General features: G+C 40.3%; 1 protein-coding gene across 1 annotated transcript in view; it reads left to right on the top strand.

The window, feature by feature from the left end:
• The window catches only part of ARHGAP26 (Rho GTPase activating protein 26), a 3,815,868-nt gene that overhangs the window by 744,758 nt on the left and 3,055,194 nt on the right, over positions 1-15,916 (top strand). Inside the window, exon 3 of the mRNA XM_044069158.1 lies at positions 15,628-15,689. Within this exon, the coding sequence (XP_043925093.1) occupies positions 15,628-15,689 (62 nt within the window). The remainder of the gene's footprint in view (positions 1-15,627; positions 15,690-15,916) is intronic.

Below are 15,916 nucleotides of genomic sequence, written 5' to 3'. Positions count from 1 at the left end.
ACTCTCTGCTTCCATCACCAAAGAAACTGGATAGGTTCTACAAGGTGCCAGAGGACTGCAAGTTTTTGTATAAGTGCCCTTCTGCTGATCTTTCAATGGTCTCAGTTTCGTCTGACAAACCCTCTAATTGTTGCCATCTACTGAGCTCCTTCTTTTTGATGAGGATAGCCAAGGCATGGAAAGGTTGGGCAAGAATGTTTATACTGCTGTCACTCTGTTTTTTGGGGACATTAATTTCTGGACTCATGTGGCTGAGTATGTTTTGGCCCTCTTTTATCAGCTTTCTAAGGTGATGCTGACCTTCCTGATTCTGATGGGAAAGCTTCTGCTGTTTCCCTGTTGGGGTCCACTTCTCATGTTGCCTTTCATTCAGTAAAATGCAACTGTGATCCAGTTGATTCCTCTTCTAGGGCTGCTGCTTTTCGTTCACTTATAAGGCATTATTCTTGGCTATGCGTCAGGCTTTGCCCACGCTGTTGGATTCCCGTCTGGATAACCAGAATCTCTTTCAGATAACTACTGACGTTATTTAAGTCCCCCAAGTACAAGTGTAAAGCCTTGCAGGAACTTAAACATATTTTGTCTCCCCTGTTCTCAAGTTCCAGAGGAATTAGACTTCTGTGTCTATCTCTATTTGTAGACAGACTTGCCCTCCTCTGAAGAGTAAAAAAAGATTTCTAGGCATGTTCCTTCTACTAAGTTACTCAGACTTCTTCCCAGAAACCTTATTTTCAGGATAGGTATGTTTCTATTTGACACTTGGCTATCCCTTACCCTTGGCCAATTCCCCTTGTCCCTCCACCTTTCTGTATCTCTTCCAAATTGGCATTGGATCACTTCAGACCCTTGTGTGCTATCTGTTATCCATTAGGGATGTTTCACGATTTGGAACTCCACCCACCACCCCCGCACACACCTTTTCAGGTATTCCTTATCCTCTTCTAGAACAGTTTCCTTATTTTCCAGAGGTTCTGCAAGGCACCATTGCTTGTTCCACCTTTTCAGGTGGGGAAGGGGTTTTACTCCAGAATGTTTTTGGTCCTTGGAAGAAGGATACATGGAGAACAATTCTGTATCTTTCTCACCTCAACACCTTTCTTAAAGCTCCTTCCTTCTGGATGTTATCTCTTCAGACCTTGTTTCCTCTTTTTCTTCCACAGGCATTTGTGTTTTCTCTAGACCTCAAGGATGCATATCTTCACATCCCCATTCACCTTCTGTTCAGGAAATGTTTGTTTCTTTGTCTCTTCCTTGCATTTTCAGTTGTCTACTTTGCCCTTTAGCCTATGTTCATCGTGTTTCACTGTTGCAGTCATTACAATTGGGTTATCCTGCTGCCAGGCTACCCACAGTCGGCCCGAGTTCCAAAGTCTAGGTCCGGCGTCGGTTGCTGTCACCTCCTCCCTGACGTCAGTGCGCCAGGGATATAAAAGATGCAGCCGACGCCATTTTCTTCAGTCTTTCTTGCCATGCGGTGCCCGAAGCAAAAGCAGTTTGCAAGAGGTGGTCGGCCGACTCCTGAGATTTTCAGATTCGAATTTCAGATCCAAAGTCTTCGTTAAAGCTAAGTACCCCATTGGGGAAACTTTTTTCTTGCTCCAGACCGATGTCAGAAAAAGTTAATAATTGTATTTCTTGTGGGAAGCAAATACCTCATAAGGATTTTCATTCGTACTGTATTCCTTGCCTAGGCCCTGACCACGATGTTGCTAGTTGTCGGTTTTGTGCTAGATTTAACCAACGCACTATTAAGCGTCGGTATGATTTTGCATTTCATTACTTTGGCAGAAGATTCAATTATATAATGCCGTCGGAACAGCCGACTATCGGAGTTTATAAAAAGTGCAAAGAAAAAGAAAAGGACAGGACCCAAGTCCAAAACTAATGACGAGGCTTCTGCTAGGCCTGTCGCCTGTTCGCCAGTTTTCAGTGAGGCACCTTCGCAGCCCCTGACGCCCGCTACCTCAGAGCCATAGGCTGCTCCCGACTCCCACGTGGAGCTGACTAGGCCACTGGAAACTCAAGGTATTGGACACTCGGAAACTATTCCCTCAGATGGTTCCAGAGCCGCTGAGCAGGCATCGGCTTCTGAGGGGGTTTTCAGGCCTATACAGTTATATGTGAAACCAACTTCAGCTTCAAAGGCAAAGACTAAAGCAGCTCTAAAGACAAAGAAACAAGTACAGCATTCTCCTGGACAGGCTACCATGTCTAAAAAACAGATGCTTAAAATGGCCGAAGACCTAATTACTTTGATCAGGGGTTCCCATCCTCCTCCTGATAAGAGGCCTAGGCAAGAGATAGAATATGAATCTTCAGATCAGGTTTCCATTTCCTCCGATTCCTCTTCTGAACAGGAATATTCTCTTCCTCCCTATGAGGATTCTGATGCTGAAGAATCTATCCCTTCAACCTCTCCTCTTGAGGATTATTCTTTTGGGGAGACCCTGCATACTATGAGGGAGCATTTCCACTGGTTGAGCCAAGATTACTCAGAATCCAAGAAAAGGCTCAGAGACTTCCTTTTATTACCTCAGCACAGGCCCCTTGGTATTCCTCCTATTTTAGACATTGTAGATGATGTATTACTCTTTACCACCAGCTCCTGTTAAGCCACATAGATGCTACAGGGTTCCTGATTCACATAAATTTTTGTATAAAAACCCTGTTGCTTACCCAGAAACTATCTCTCAGGGTCCCAAAGGGGTCAAGGCTTCCACTGCAAAAAACCCTATCCCCTCTGATAGGGATTCAAGGGCCCTGGACAGATGGGGGAAACAGATTTATACTTCTGCTACCTTGGCTGTAAGAGGTTTAAATTGCCAGTTTCATATGCTTAAATATCAGCAATATCTTATGTCACTGCTTAAACAGAAAAGGTTGACAAATTCAGAATGTGCAGAAAACAAAGAAATGCAGGATTTTTTGCATGCAGCTGAACAAGTGGGAAAGCATACTTTGCAATGTGGTTTTGATTCTCTAGAGGTCTCCTGCAGGGCCGCTGTTACAGGTTCTGTCATTAGGAGGCATGCTTGGTTAAAAGAACAGAATCTGCCTGATCATGTTAAAGCAAAACTATTAGATGCTCCATTACAGCATGATACCTTGTTTGGTGTTAAAGCAGAAGAGGTGTTGAAGAAAATGGAGGACAAAGCTAAATCTGTGCAAACAGGGTGTTGAAGAAAATGGAGGACAAAGCTAAATCTATGCAAACAGTCAAGGATTTCTTGCAGGTACAGCTTGGTCCTTTCCAGTGTCAGACAGGCCACAAAGAGGCAGATACATACGTCCCAGAGGCAGATCACAGTCCCAAGGCTCATACAGGCCTAAACAATGGGGTGCTTCTACCTCCAAAAGTGGAGAGGAAAAATCACAGCCATACAGGAAACAGTCTCAATGACTTTCCCCTGCCAGCACCAAGCACATCTTCTGGCAGCTCCTTTGGGGGGAAAACTAGCACTTTTTTCACAAAATTGGCACATGATCACCCAGGACAAATGGGTCCTAAATATCATATCACAAGGCTACAGGTTCCATTTTCACACCCTGCCAAGGCCAAACGGTATGCCAGACCTGCCACGCAATCAATGCGCAGAGGCACAAAAACAAGTTTCATCCCTCATGGACATGAGAGCCATTCAGCAAGTACCACAGAAAGCGCAGAGACTAGGATTTTACTCAAGGCTATTCTTGGTACCCAGAAAAGGACAAAGCCTGGAGACCAATACTGGACCTGTCTGTCCTAAACACATTCCTGGATATTCCAAAATTCAAAATGCTAACTCTGCAGCAGCTTCTGCCCATGCTGGGCAAGAAGGCTTGGCTTGTGACTTTAGACCTAAAAGAGGCATACCTGCATGTCCCAATCAGACAATCATGCAGAAGATACCTCAGATTTATTGCTGGCTCAATGCACTACCAATTCTCTGCACTGCCATTTGGCTTATCTACTGCACCCAGGGTCTTCACAAAATGCCTGGCATCAGTAATTGCATTTTGCAGACAAAGAGGAATACAAATATATCCTTACTTAGACGACTGCCTTATTCAAGCAGAGAACAAGGACATTCTACTACAGCATCTGGCCTTTGTAAAAAGATTACTAACAGGTCTAGGGTACACAGTACACGAAAAGAAATCAAAACTCGTACCCTCTCAAGAGATAATATTCCTGGGTGCAAGCTTAAATACAACTGCCCAGATGGCTTATCTCACACCAGACGAACACAGACTACTTATTTCAAAATGTTGGCAACAAAGACCCCAGTTATCTGCAAGAAAAAATTCTGCAGGCTTTGGGCTTCATGGCATCCTGCATTCTGCTAATTCCGTATGCAAGACTGCATATGAGGAAACTTCAATGGTATCTAAAGAGTGTTTGGACTCAACATTGCCACAGCCTGGAAACAATAATTACCCTCATTACCTGCCTGCAGCAGGAGTTTTGATGGTGGGCAAAAGCCTGGCACCACAACACGGGACAGCCATTCACCTTACCCAGAGCCAGGCAGACATTGACAACAGATGCATCACATTATGCCTGGGGGGGCCCATATGGCAAGAAGATGTATTCAGAGCACATGGTCCGCAAGTCAAATGCATCTACATATCAATCAAAAAGAGATGCTAGCTGTTCAGAATGCCCTGACAGCCTTCAAGGATCTACTTTATCCAGGACAACTACTGATAAAGATGGACAATACTACAGTCATGTGGTACATAAACAAGGGAGGCACACATTCCTACCCCCTCTGCAGACTAGCCATGAACTTGTGGGACACAGCATTGACTTACCAAGTACAATTCCTGCCAGGAAGGACAAATATTCTGGCAGACGAACAAAGCAGAAAACTAATGGATCCCCATGAGTGGAAATTGGATCCACAAGTCTTCAGCATAACAAGGAACTGGGGATGCCCGGACATAGACCTATTTGCCTCCCCTCACAACTGCCAACTACAGAGATTCTGCACAAGGACTTATCACAAGCAAGCATGGAAAGTGGATGCTCTATCTTACAGCTGGAAAAACCTAACGGTATATGCCTTTCCTCCTCTACCTCTCCTCCCCAAGGTACTCCTCAATTTCAGACAAGAGAAGCCAAAATTGATACTGACTGCCCCAGAATGGCCCCACCAGCACTGGTACCCAATCCTAAAGAGCTTGTCTCAATGCCCTGCTTGGACATTACCTCAAATTCCTCACTTATTGACCCAGCAAGACCGTCAAATACTGCACAGCCAACTCAGGTCCTTAAACCTGGCAGCATGGCAGATAATGTAGCCATTCAAGACACACCTCTCTCTAAAGCAGTGATGGATGTTATTTTGGAGGCCAGGAGGCCTAGCACCAAAAAATAATTTGCAGAAAAATGGAAGAGATTCTGTGCTTGGAACCAGGCACAAGGTATTGACACGACTGTTCCAAATATTCCTCAGATTTTGCAATACTTAATTGAGATGCTGGATAAAGACCTTTCCTTTTCATCAATTAAAATTCATGCCTCTGCCATTTCAGCTCATTACAATACAGAACCACCTATTTTTTCTTATCCATTACAAGGCAGTACCTCAGAGGGGCCAAAAACATAAGACCTCCAAGGAGAGCACCAATACCTGCATGGGACCTCAACTATGTCTTGGAAAAACTCACACTGCCTCTGTTTGAGCCAGCCTCTGCAGCTGATATAAAATTCTTATCCTGGAAAGCAGCTCTGCTCCTAGCAATAACCTCTGCTAGATGAGTCTCAGAGTTACAGGCACTCATGGCTGTGGAACCCTTTATCATTTTCCATCCTGACAGGGTTTCTCTGAGGACAAACCCTACATTTATGCCTAAGGTAGTGTCCAGTGTGGCCCTTAACTAAACAATTAATTTGCCTACCTTTTATCCAAACCCACAGAATAAGGGTGAGAGACTTCTGCATTCTTTGGACATTCACAGGCAGCTACGCTTCTACTTGGACAGAACCAAAGCTTTCAGAAAGACTGAACAACTTCTAGTGGCATATGCTTCAGGATCACAAGGAAAGCCTATCTCAAAGCAGACCATTTCAAAGTGGATAGGCCACTGCATTCATTTCTGCTATTCACATCATGGCAAATCAGTGCCTAAGGGCATTAGGCCACATTCAACCAGAGCAGCAGCCACTTCAGCAGCCTTCCTCAGAGGAGTACCATTCAAAGACATCTTAGAGGCTGCAACTTGGAGTTCAGTGCATACTTTTACAAAGCACTATCACTTACCTCTCTACTCTAAATCCAGGGTAGGCTTTGCCACTGCAGTTCTGCAGGGCCTGATAGCCTCTCCTAATCCTATTTAGCCAGCCTCCCAGCCTTAGCTTTGGGATTCAACCCAATTGTAATGACAGCAACAGTGAAACACGATGAACATAGTACAGTTATGTACCTACCATAAATGTAGATGTTCGAGTGTATTCACTGTTGCAGTCCAGGTTACCCTCCCACCATCCACCTTTTCCTTTGCTGGGACTTATCTGTACTTCTCTATTCTATACAACCAATGTGGTGTATTTGCTTGTAGAAGAAGGAAAAGTTGTTTTTTGTACATACATGCTTATTGGCATAATTTAGGGGCACCTGACATCTGGGGCAAGAAAAACTGAAGAAAATGGCGTCGGCTGCATCTTTTATACTCCTGGCGCACTGAAGTCAGGGAGGAGGCGACAGCAACCGACGCCGGACCTAGACTTTGGAACTCGGGCCGACTGCGGGTAGCCTGCCAGCAGGATAACCCAATTGTAATGACTGCAACAGTGAATACACTCGAACATCTGCATTTATGGTAGGTACATAACTGTACTTTCTACTGCCCTAAGGTATTCACCAAATGCCTCTCTCCTGTCATTGTTTTTTACAGGCTTCAGGGAATACAGAGTTTTACATATCTAGATGAACTGCTCATGCAAGCTCTTTTTTCCAGCAGTCTTGTTGCAGGATCTCCAGTTTACCACTGATGATTTACAAAGTGTGGGGTTTACTATAAACTTCCAGAAATCAGTCCTGTTGCCTTCCCAGGATCATGTTTTCCTTGGTTTCAAGCTTCAGACCATTCCCATGCTGGCATCTCTCCCTTCTTCCAAAGTTCTGTCTCTGACAACCTTTTTTTTCTAGTCTCTTCTTCCTCTGTCAGTGCCAGGGAGTTTCTTAGGGTTTTGAGATTTATGGCCTCCAGTATTCCCATGCTCTCTCTTGTCAGATTCCATACGAGGAAATTTCAGTGGTACCTCAAATCAGCATTGCTCCAACTGTTCCCTGTTCCTTTTTTTTCCTGGTCTCAGTCGAGCTTTAGTAGAGGATTTGTCAACTCTCCCTTAATCCAGGGCTTGGCTCCAGTCCCCACTCAGGAGCTATGCATAAATGCCTTAGACATGGGGTGGGGGCATTTTGTGGCTCCCTAAAGGTCCAGCATCTCTGGCCTCCTCATCAGAGGTCAGACCATAGCAGCATAAGAGATGAGAGCTCTGTTTCTGGCTCTGCAAACTTTTCATTCCCTATTTCACCTCAGAACCCTCAAATACTTAACATACAATAGCTCTATGATGTGGTATGTCAGCAAGTTGGAGTGGGGGTGGGAAAGAGGTCCTGCATCCTTTTCTGGGTAGCTGTTCAGGTCTGGAATCTAGCTAATCCAGTATGAAGTGACTCTTCAGGCGGTTTACATTCCTTTGGAGCACAAACTCATGACAGACTCTTTGAACAGGTCTAGAACATAGGCTCATGAATGGATGCTTGGTTCACAGAGACGTTTTTCTGGACATTGTCCATTGGTGGGATATTCTTCAGGTAGATCTTTTTGCCTCCCCTCTGAACAGACAACTTCCTTTATTCTGTTCCAGTAGACACCCTCTCTTTCCCTTGGACAGGGATGTTTCTTTATACTTCCTCCTCTGTGGCCACTAGTTCTGTACAAGATCAGGTAGGAGTTTAACAAAATTTTGCTGGTGACTCCTTTTTGTCCCAGACAGCATTGGTTCCCCTCTCCTTTTTCACTTGGCCAGGGTCAATCACCCCAAGTTACCTCCTCTTGTGGCTGTTCTCACACAAGACAAGGGTTCTCTTATTTGCCCTCACCTGTCCACTCTTTAGATAACACTGTGGGTGATAGGGTTTTGATCCCTTTTAGGCACCAGTTTTCTGAGGACATGCTCTGGGTTCTACAGGAGGCCAGAAAATCATACATGTCCAAATGGAAAAGATTTTCTGTCTGGTCCCTCTCTTACCATCAGGATCCTCTTTCTGTGGAATTTCACAAAAACTGATAGGCCAAAGAAGAGCCATAAAGATGATAGAGTGGACCGTTGAGGATAAAGAAATTATGTATTACTGTTATGCATAAAGCCCAGAATTTCCAGACACAAGATATATGAAAATATAAGTTAGAGGATAGAAAAATACTTCTGCAAGAAAAGCTGTCAGAAGCTTCAAATAAAAATTTGGGGTCATTAATTCTACAGTTTTTTTTTTGAAAAAACAGTATATAGATCAAGAAACTTTGATCTGTTTGGAAAAAGAAGCATCTGAAGAAGTACAAAAATGTAAACAACAAAACCTAGATGTTTTTGAAAAGTATAAAAAATGTGGACATGGGAAAGGGAGATTTGATATGGTGCAATATTTATGCAAAGGTGAAAGTCAAAATAATCAACAAAAATAAGGCAGCCCCAACGATATTTAAAGAGAAGTACAGGCAAGGGCATCCAGGTATGGAAATTTTCACATTAAAAAAATAATATCACAAAGAGGGAATGTAGTAAAAAAGATTAGTAAAGTGGAAGTAAAAAAAAAATAGAAGTTGAAGTTATGAATGCCTGCAAAGTGAAGGATTTGATTTAGAAGGTCTAACACAGGTTACATCACAGCATGATTGAGCAAGTTCCCAAGGTAAGGAGAAACAGGAAGATTAGGAGACATCTGAAGAAGAAATATGGACATGGGTAAGAAAAAGATATTTAATGTGCTGTGCTGTATTACCTATGCAAAGGAGAAAGCAAAACTAATCAATACAAAAAGAGCAGCACCAAAGATATTTGAAGAGAAATACAGGCAAAGGAATCCAGACATGGAAACATAAAATTTACAATACAAAAAACAAGAAGACAGAAGAAAAGTAGAAAAAGAGATCAGTAATGGAGAAGTTAAAGAAATAGAAATGGAGGTCATAAAGTACCTCCAAAGTGAAGGATTCAGTGTAGACAATCTAATTCAGAAAGCACCACAACAGAACAGAGCAATGGAACTCCAAATTATGAGGAAACCAGTGGAATGGGAAACAGTTGGTCAGGTGCCATATGAAGATAATTTGGAGCCTTCCACAGAAAACCAGTATAAACATCCACTTGAAGCTGGACAGCAAGGGAAAGAACAGGAAGTAACAACCAGAGAGATTGAAACAAAGTTAAGAAAATCTTCTAATTTGAAAACCCCAGGCCCAGTTACAATACCTAACTTCTGGTTAGAAGTGTTAACATCTTTGCACTAAGATTTAGCCATGAGTAAGAATTATTTATATGTGCACCCTGACCAGACACCAACTTGGCTAACAGGAAAAACAATGCTCCTACTTAAGAGTGAACCTGCAAGCTACCCTAAAATTACAGACCAATAACTTGCCTTCCGATGATGTATAAAGTATACTGTGGAACTGATGCCAACAGAGTTTATAGTCATTTATAAGAAAACTCAACTATGGCAACAGAACAAAAGGGCAATAAAAGAAAGTCATACGGAACAAAGGATCATTTGTTGTTAAATAAAGTCATAGTGAAGAACTGTAAAAAGGGGAAGAATTTAAGTATGGCCTGGATTGACTACAAAAAAGCATTTGATAGTATCCCACATTCATGGATTAGAATGCTTAAAAATGTATTAGATACACCCTACACTGATCGATTACATTATAGTGACCAGGAAACAGCGGCAGACCACTTTACAATTAAGCCATGATAAAGGTCAGCTTATTATTTCAGGGATAAAAATCCAAAGGATGATATTTCAGAGTGACTCTCTGTCACCGCTGCTATTCTGCCTTGTCCTTAATCTGGTAAGCTGTCTACTTAACAGCTTAGGTCGTGGATATAATTTGGCTCCTAGAAAACAAAAAAAGTGCAAAGACTTCTCATCTTCTCTTTGTCAACAGTTTGAAACTGTATAGTTCAATAGATGAGGAACTGAAAGCACAACTGCAAGTTGTCAAAACATTTTCAGATGATATAAGAATGTCATTTGGTCTTGTTAAATGTGCAGAAGTAACCCTTAAAGAAGGAAAACTGCTGCACCAAAAAAAACATCAGTTTGGGACAAGAATGTGATATAAAAGAACTTGAGTAAGAGGGAGTGTATAAATATTTGGGAACTGATGAAGGATCAACAATAAAACATGAACAAATGCGGATAAAACTTAGTAAGGAGTACTTCGGAAGACTTTAATTAATCCTGAAAACAGCTTTGACATCTAGGAACAAAATCCAAGCTATAAACCATTTTGCTCCTCCTGTCCTAATTTACAGTTTTGGAGTGATTGACTGGCCCCAAAACGTGCTGGATAAATTAGATAGGAAAAGAAGGATGCTTCAAGCTCACCAAATGATTTATAAAAATCAGTGCATAATAGATTATATATTCCCTATCCAGAAGGAGTGATGGGCCTCCTTGAAATTGAATACACGTATAGATCTGCAATCATGGGCCTCAACATATGTCTGCTGACCTCACAAGACCCAAACGTAGTGAAAGTTTTGAAACATGATGAGAATAAATCTAAGATGACTTCCCTGCTTAGACTAGCAGAAGCATATTGGTGTCAAGCAGGAATGGAAATTAAACCATAAGTAAATAAAAATCAGGCAACAACTGAATGTGCCAAAAAACAAAAGAAAGACTGTAAGGTGAAGGACCAGATGAGAAGGCAAGAAATGTGGAAAAAGCATAAAGATAGTTGCAAGTATAGATAATTTGTGGAAGAACCTTGTGTTGATTAGGAACAAACACAGGGCTGGTTAAGCAGAGGTGAATTTAAACCAAGAAATGAAAAGTTAATATTGGTGGCCTGAGATAGTGGGCTTACATACACGTTGGTTTACAAAGTCCATTGAACATGTGGAAGAAACATAACAGAAACAGATGTAAAGTCCCTTGAAATCAAAGGGCAAAAAATCCAGGCTGAGAATAATTCCAAAATAACAGCAAAGAATCCACAGATATACGTGCAGGTACCAGTTTATTCACAGAAGACACAAGCGCTTTCACAATAGCTTCTTCAGGTGTAACTTCTCCATGAAAATACACATCTTATATACTCTACTTAATTATATATACATATATATATAAAATATATAATAATATATATAATTAAAATATGTACATTTATTTATGTAATATATATATATATATATATATATATATATATATATATATATATTCATAAATAAAATTATAAAATCATAAATATATTTACATTTATATTTAAAAATACTTAAAAAATATATATCAAAATTCATCTATTCAATGGTCTACTACGAAGTACAGGCTTGATAGGAATGCATTCATTAAGGCCATGCCCAAAAGTAGACCTGAGCCTCACAATCCATTTTGCTTCAGTGTCCTCAGTTCTAACTCTCATGTCACCACCTCTGCCATTCTCATATATAAGAGATAAAACTCTAAACTTGAATACATGGTCATCTCCCATGGCACTAATATGTTTAGCTAGAGCATTGATTTTTGACTTCTTCCTAGCATGATAAAGATGTTCCCTGATCCTTTCTCTAAGGGTTCTGTCAGTTTTGCCTATATAAAAACAATGGCATGACTGACATTCTGCTAATGTCAGTCATGCCATTTTTAAATATAAATGTAAATATATTTATGATTTTATAATTTTGTTATTTATGAATATATATATATTTTACATAAATAAATGTACATATTTTAATTATATATATTATTCTATATTTTATATATATATGTATATATATATATTTTTGTACTTTTATGAATATATTTATGTATATTTATATTTATACATTTTTATAATTATATACATATATATACATGGATAGTTCACTGTCAGTTATAATTCACTGTCCACTAATTATTGTACTAGCATTATAAATGTATGCATTTCAGTTAGGTAACATTTATTTATTCATGTCTTTAAGTGTAATATCTTTTTAAAAATGTTTTAGTATGTTAATTGATTGTTTAGATTAATTAGGTAGAGTATATAAGGTGTGTATTTTCATGGAGAAGTTACACCTGAAGAAGCTATTGTGAAAGCGCTTGTGTCTTCTGAATAAACTGGTACCTGCACGTATATCTGTGGATTCTTTGCTGTTATTTTGGAATTATTCTCAGCCTGGATTTTTTGCTCTTTGATTTCAAGGGACTTTACATCTGTTTCTGTTATATTGCTGCATTTCGGGCTCTGTTTTTGCTGATGTGGAAGAAACAGACAAATGTAGGTTTTGTAAAACAGAATTGGAAACAGTCGCATACTAATGCCAGAAGGACTGTATACTGAAAGGCATAATAATGTGGTGATACTGTTGCACTGGGGATTGTGCAGTCATTCTCGTATTGAAGTGACTGAAAAACACTGGAAATATGATCCACAAAGCATCATAGAAAATGATGAAGTCCACATCAGATATAGTGGTCCAGAAAAAGTAGACCTAAGTAGCATTGATCATTGAAATCTCCACATCCAGTGACTACAGTGTCCTGTGTATAGAGAGACACGGAGCCAGAAAATATCAGGATTTGCAATCAGAAACGAGAACCATCTGGAAGAAAGATACCCAGATAGTTCCAACAGTAGTAAGAGCAATGGGTCTTATAAGAAAAAAAGAGTTTACAATCCTATTTAAATATGCTACCAATACATGTGGCTCCGTATGAATTGCAGGAGGAGTCATTACTGACCACATTGCGGATGTTGCAAAGAGCACTTTTGGCTGATATCAAAGAGTGAAATAATTCTAATTTCATGAACTTTAATCATACTTAGACTTAGGAATGGGGTCCATTCCCGTGATGGTATTAGAAACCCAAAAGATTTGGAGAAATTAAAAAACGGAGTTTCCTCTAGTTTTGTAATTTGTGTGATCTACTCTATGCTGGGCTGGCATATTCTTCAATTAAAGCTCACCTACCTGTAGTGTGTGTATGTCTGCCCTTGACTTCTCCACTAGCCTCTAGATTTGAGGTCAAGCAATTTCTTAAAGATGTCCTTCATATCAGGCCTATCAAGAAACCTGTTCTGCCTTCCTGGAACTTCAGTTTAGTTCTTGAAAAATTGTCTGACTCCTTTTGAGCCTGTTGCTTGCTTCAGTTTCCTTACGACTTTGTACTTGGAAGACTGTTTTATTAGCCCTCACTTCATCTAACAGAATGAGCTTCATGCTCTCATGCTGTTTCTCCCTTTTCAGTTTTTCACAGAGACAGGGTGTCTCTTTATAGTAGTCCTTTTACGCCCGAGGTAGTCAATGAGTTGTCTCTTCATCAGTCTATTCATCTTTCTTCCTTTATTCCTTCTCTGCAGTCTGCTCAGACAGCTCAGATATTATTTGGATAAAACTAAGGATATTCATAAACCTGAGCAGCTTTTTGTTTCTTTTCATCTCAGGGCTTTGGTTTTGGCTCTTTCTAAGCAAACCTTGTCATCCTGGTCTTTTAAAGCAATTTCTTTTTGCTATTCTTTTCATGGTAAATTCCTTTCCTCTTCAGTAAGGCTCATTTCTACTGAGCTGTTGCTTCCTCCGGTGCTTTTTTTTGAGGGGCTCAATACCATTTCCATCCTTGAGGCTGCTACTTGGTTTTCTGTCCATACCTTCATTAGGCATTACAAGCTGGATGTTATCTCCAGGGCTAAAGCTGGCTTTGCCAGAGCTATTTTGCATGGGTTTCTAGGGGGGGGGGGTCTTCAGTGACTTCCTCTTTCCAGGTTTCTTCTTGAGCTTTTGTACTCTCCCTTCTGTTATAAATACTACAACAGTGATATGGATGGACTTGATACAGGTTAAAATCTTACCATAAAAGTAGATGTCCTTCTCTTCAATGTTCCAGTATTTGCTCCCTTCCTCCATCCTGAACTTTTGCTCTAGGCTGTTCTTGCCCTCCTGGCTAAGGGGTTCCTCTTTTTTCGCCTTCTGGATTATTCCTTGTCCTTAGGGACATTCTGTTCCTCCTGTGGCTTTTTCAGTTCTGATTGTGTGCTTCCATATGTCACCTTTATGCCCTACACCTTGCTTGGGTTGAGAACGTGTGATGTACAGTGCCTGTAAATGCAAAGGCTTTGGATACTGCAAGACGTTGAGCTATCCTTCGCAGGAAATCCTTTCTGTTAAGAATACTGCAGCAGTGAAGAGAAGGACATAAACTGTTATGGTAAGATTTTACACAACTGTACTGTGTGCTGAAATGTGAACTTTGAGGCTGTGACACTGCAGAATACTGAAGTTAAGTTTCTGCTGTCAAGATGTGAGGCAATGTTGTGTGATTTATCATTTCATCTCAGAGTCTGTGTGTGACTCTTCATTTAGGAGCTGAAGGGTCAAGTGAAACAGTGTGGCTAGATGCATATATTTTAAATTATTTTGTTGTATGTGCACATTTTAAGCTGAAGTTTAAAAACTGTTCCTTCATTCCAGCAAAAAAAAAAAAAAAAAATCCCATTCGTACTCCAGTGTTGTACTAAACATTTACTAACTCGCTAACCTATGGAGTGCTCTGGGACATTTGGACACCCTAAACACAACAGCAAACTCCATAGAATTACATAATTGGAGTAACGTCTTGCTTCAGATGGGATTCAGACGTAGTGCTTGTCATACGTTTGATTTGCAAACTGCAAGGCTGCCAAATTTAGCTGTTTATGATCTGTAAAAAGGGGACTGTATACTGAGAAAGTACCCAGAGTTGTGGCTGGCCACCTAAGTGCATCAGAAACCAGCAGTGGTAGACAGCATATCACTGGTTAAAGCAAGTGAGTGGCCATCTGTCCTGTTAGTCACACTGACCAGTTGTCCATTTTTGTTTTGCGGCCTAAATCTGTGTGTAATGCTTTGTTGCTTTCAGAATGTGAATTGGGCAGAAAGGTTACATGACGGCATTCTGTTGTGTTACACATTACTATATCGCACAAATTAGCCATACTCCCTTAGATTAATTATACAGTGTACCATACTGCTGGTCCAGAGACTGAATAATAACATTCAGTTTTACAACAGTGTACGAGACTGCATATTGGCAGAAGTGCATCACACCTATTTGTGCCATTCAGTTAGTTATGAATCACCGTTACTGCCTTATGATTTTTGAGAAAGTCTTTCCTGTACAGTGTACTGGTGTGTAAGTAAAAATCTACAGAATTGTCATTACACAGCCTTGTATCTATGGGCACACTAGATGGCTTAGTTATCTCTGTTTTAGTTATCACTTTTCAGTAGCTTTTAAAACAGAGAGTGAAATGAATAGTAATTAAATTTAGTTAAAAAATAACTGCAACATTGGTAAGGAATACAAGAAATAAATCTTTAAAAATGAAGTGAAATGATATACAAAGCTAATCATAGGATTTGTGATTTTAATGTATGTATTTTTTTCCTAGCAAAATCTCTTCAGGAGTTTGCAACTGTTCTTAACAACCTTGAAGATGAAAGAGAGCGAATGGTAAGTATATTGGAAATGAGAAAATGTTGCAGTTGCATATACGTTTGGATAAATTTTGCATGTTTATATTATTAAATCATTGTGGACAACCTGGTTGGCTACGAAGGTTTTGGAATTAATATCATTACTTTATGGTCCAACTTAACAGGAGATGGAGAGACTTGGAGAGTGGGGCATGTAGAAGCAATATTGGTAAGGACCAAATCCAAAATATGTTGCCTTATAGT

This window comes from Protopterus annectens, chromosome 4.part0, assembly GCF_019279795.1.
Source record: "Protopterus annectens isolate FY-2018-M chromosome 4.part0, PAN1.0, whole genome shotgun sequence".
In the NCBI taxonomy this organism is placed as follows: domain Eukaryota; kingdom Metazoa; phylum Chordata; order Ceratodontiformes; family Protopteridae; genus Protopterus; species Protopterus annectens.
This window is presented reverse-complemented; position numbering and strand designations above follow the sequence as displayed.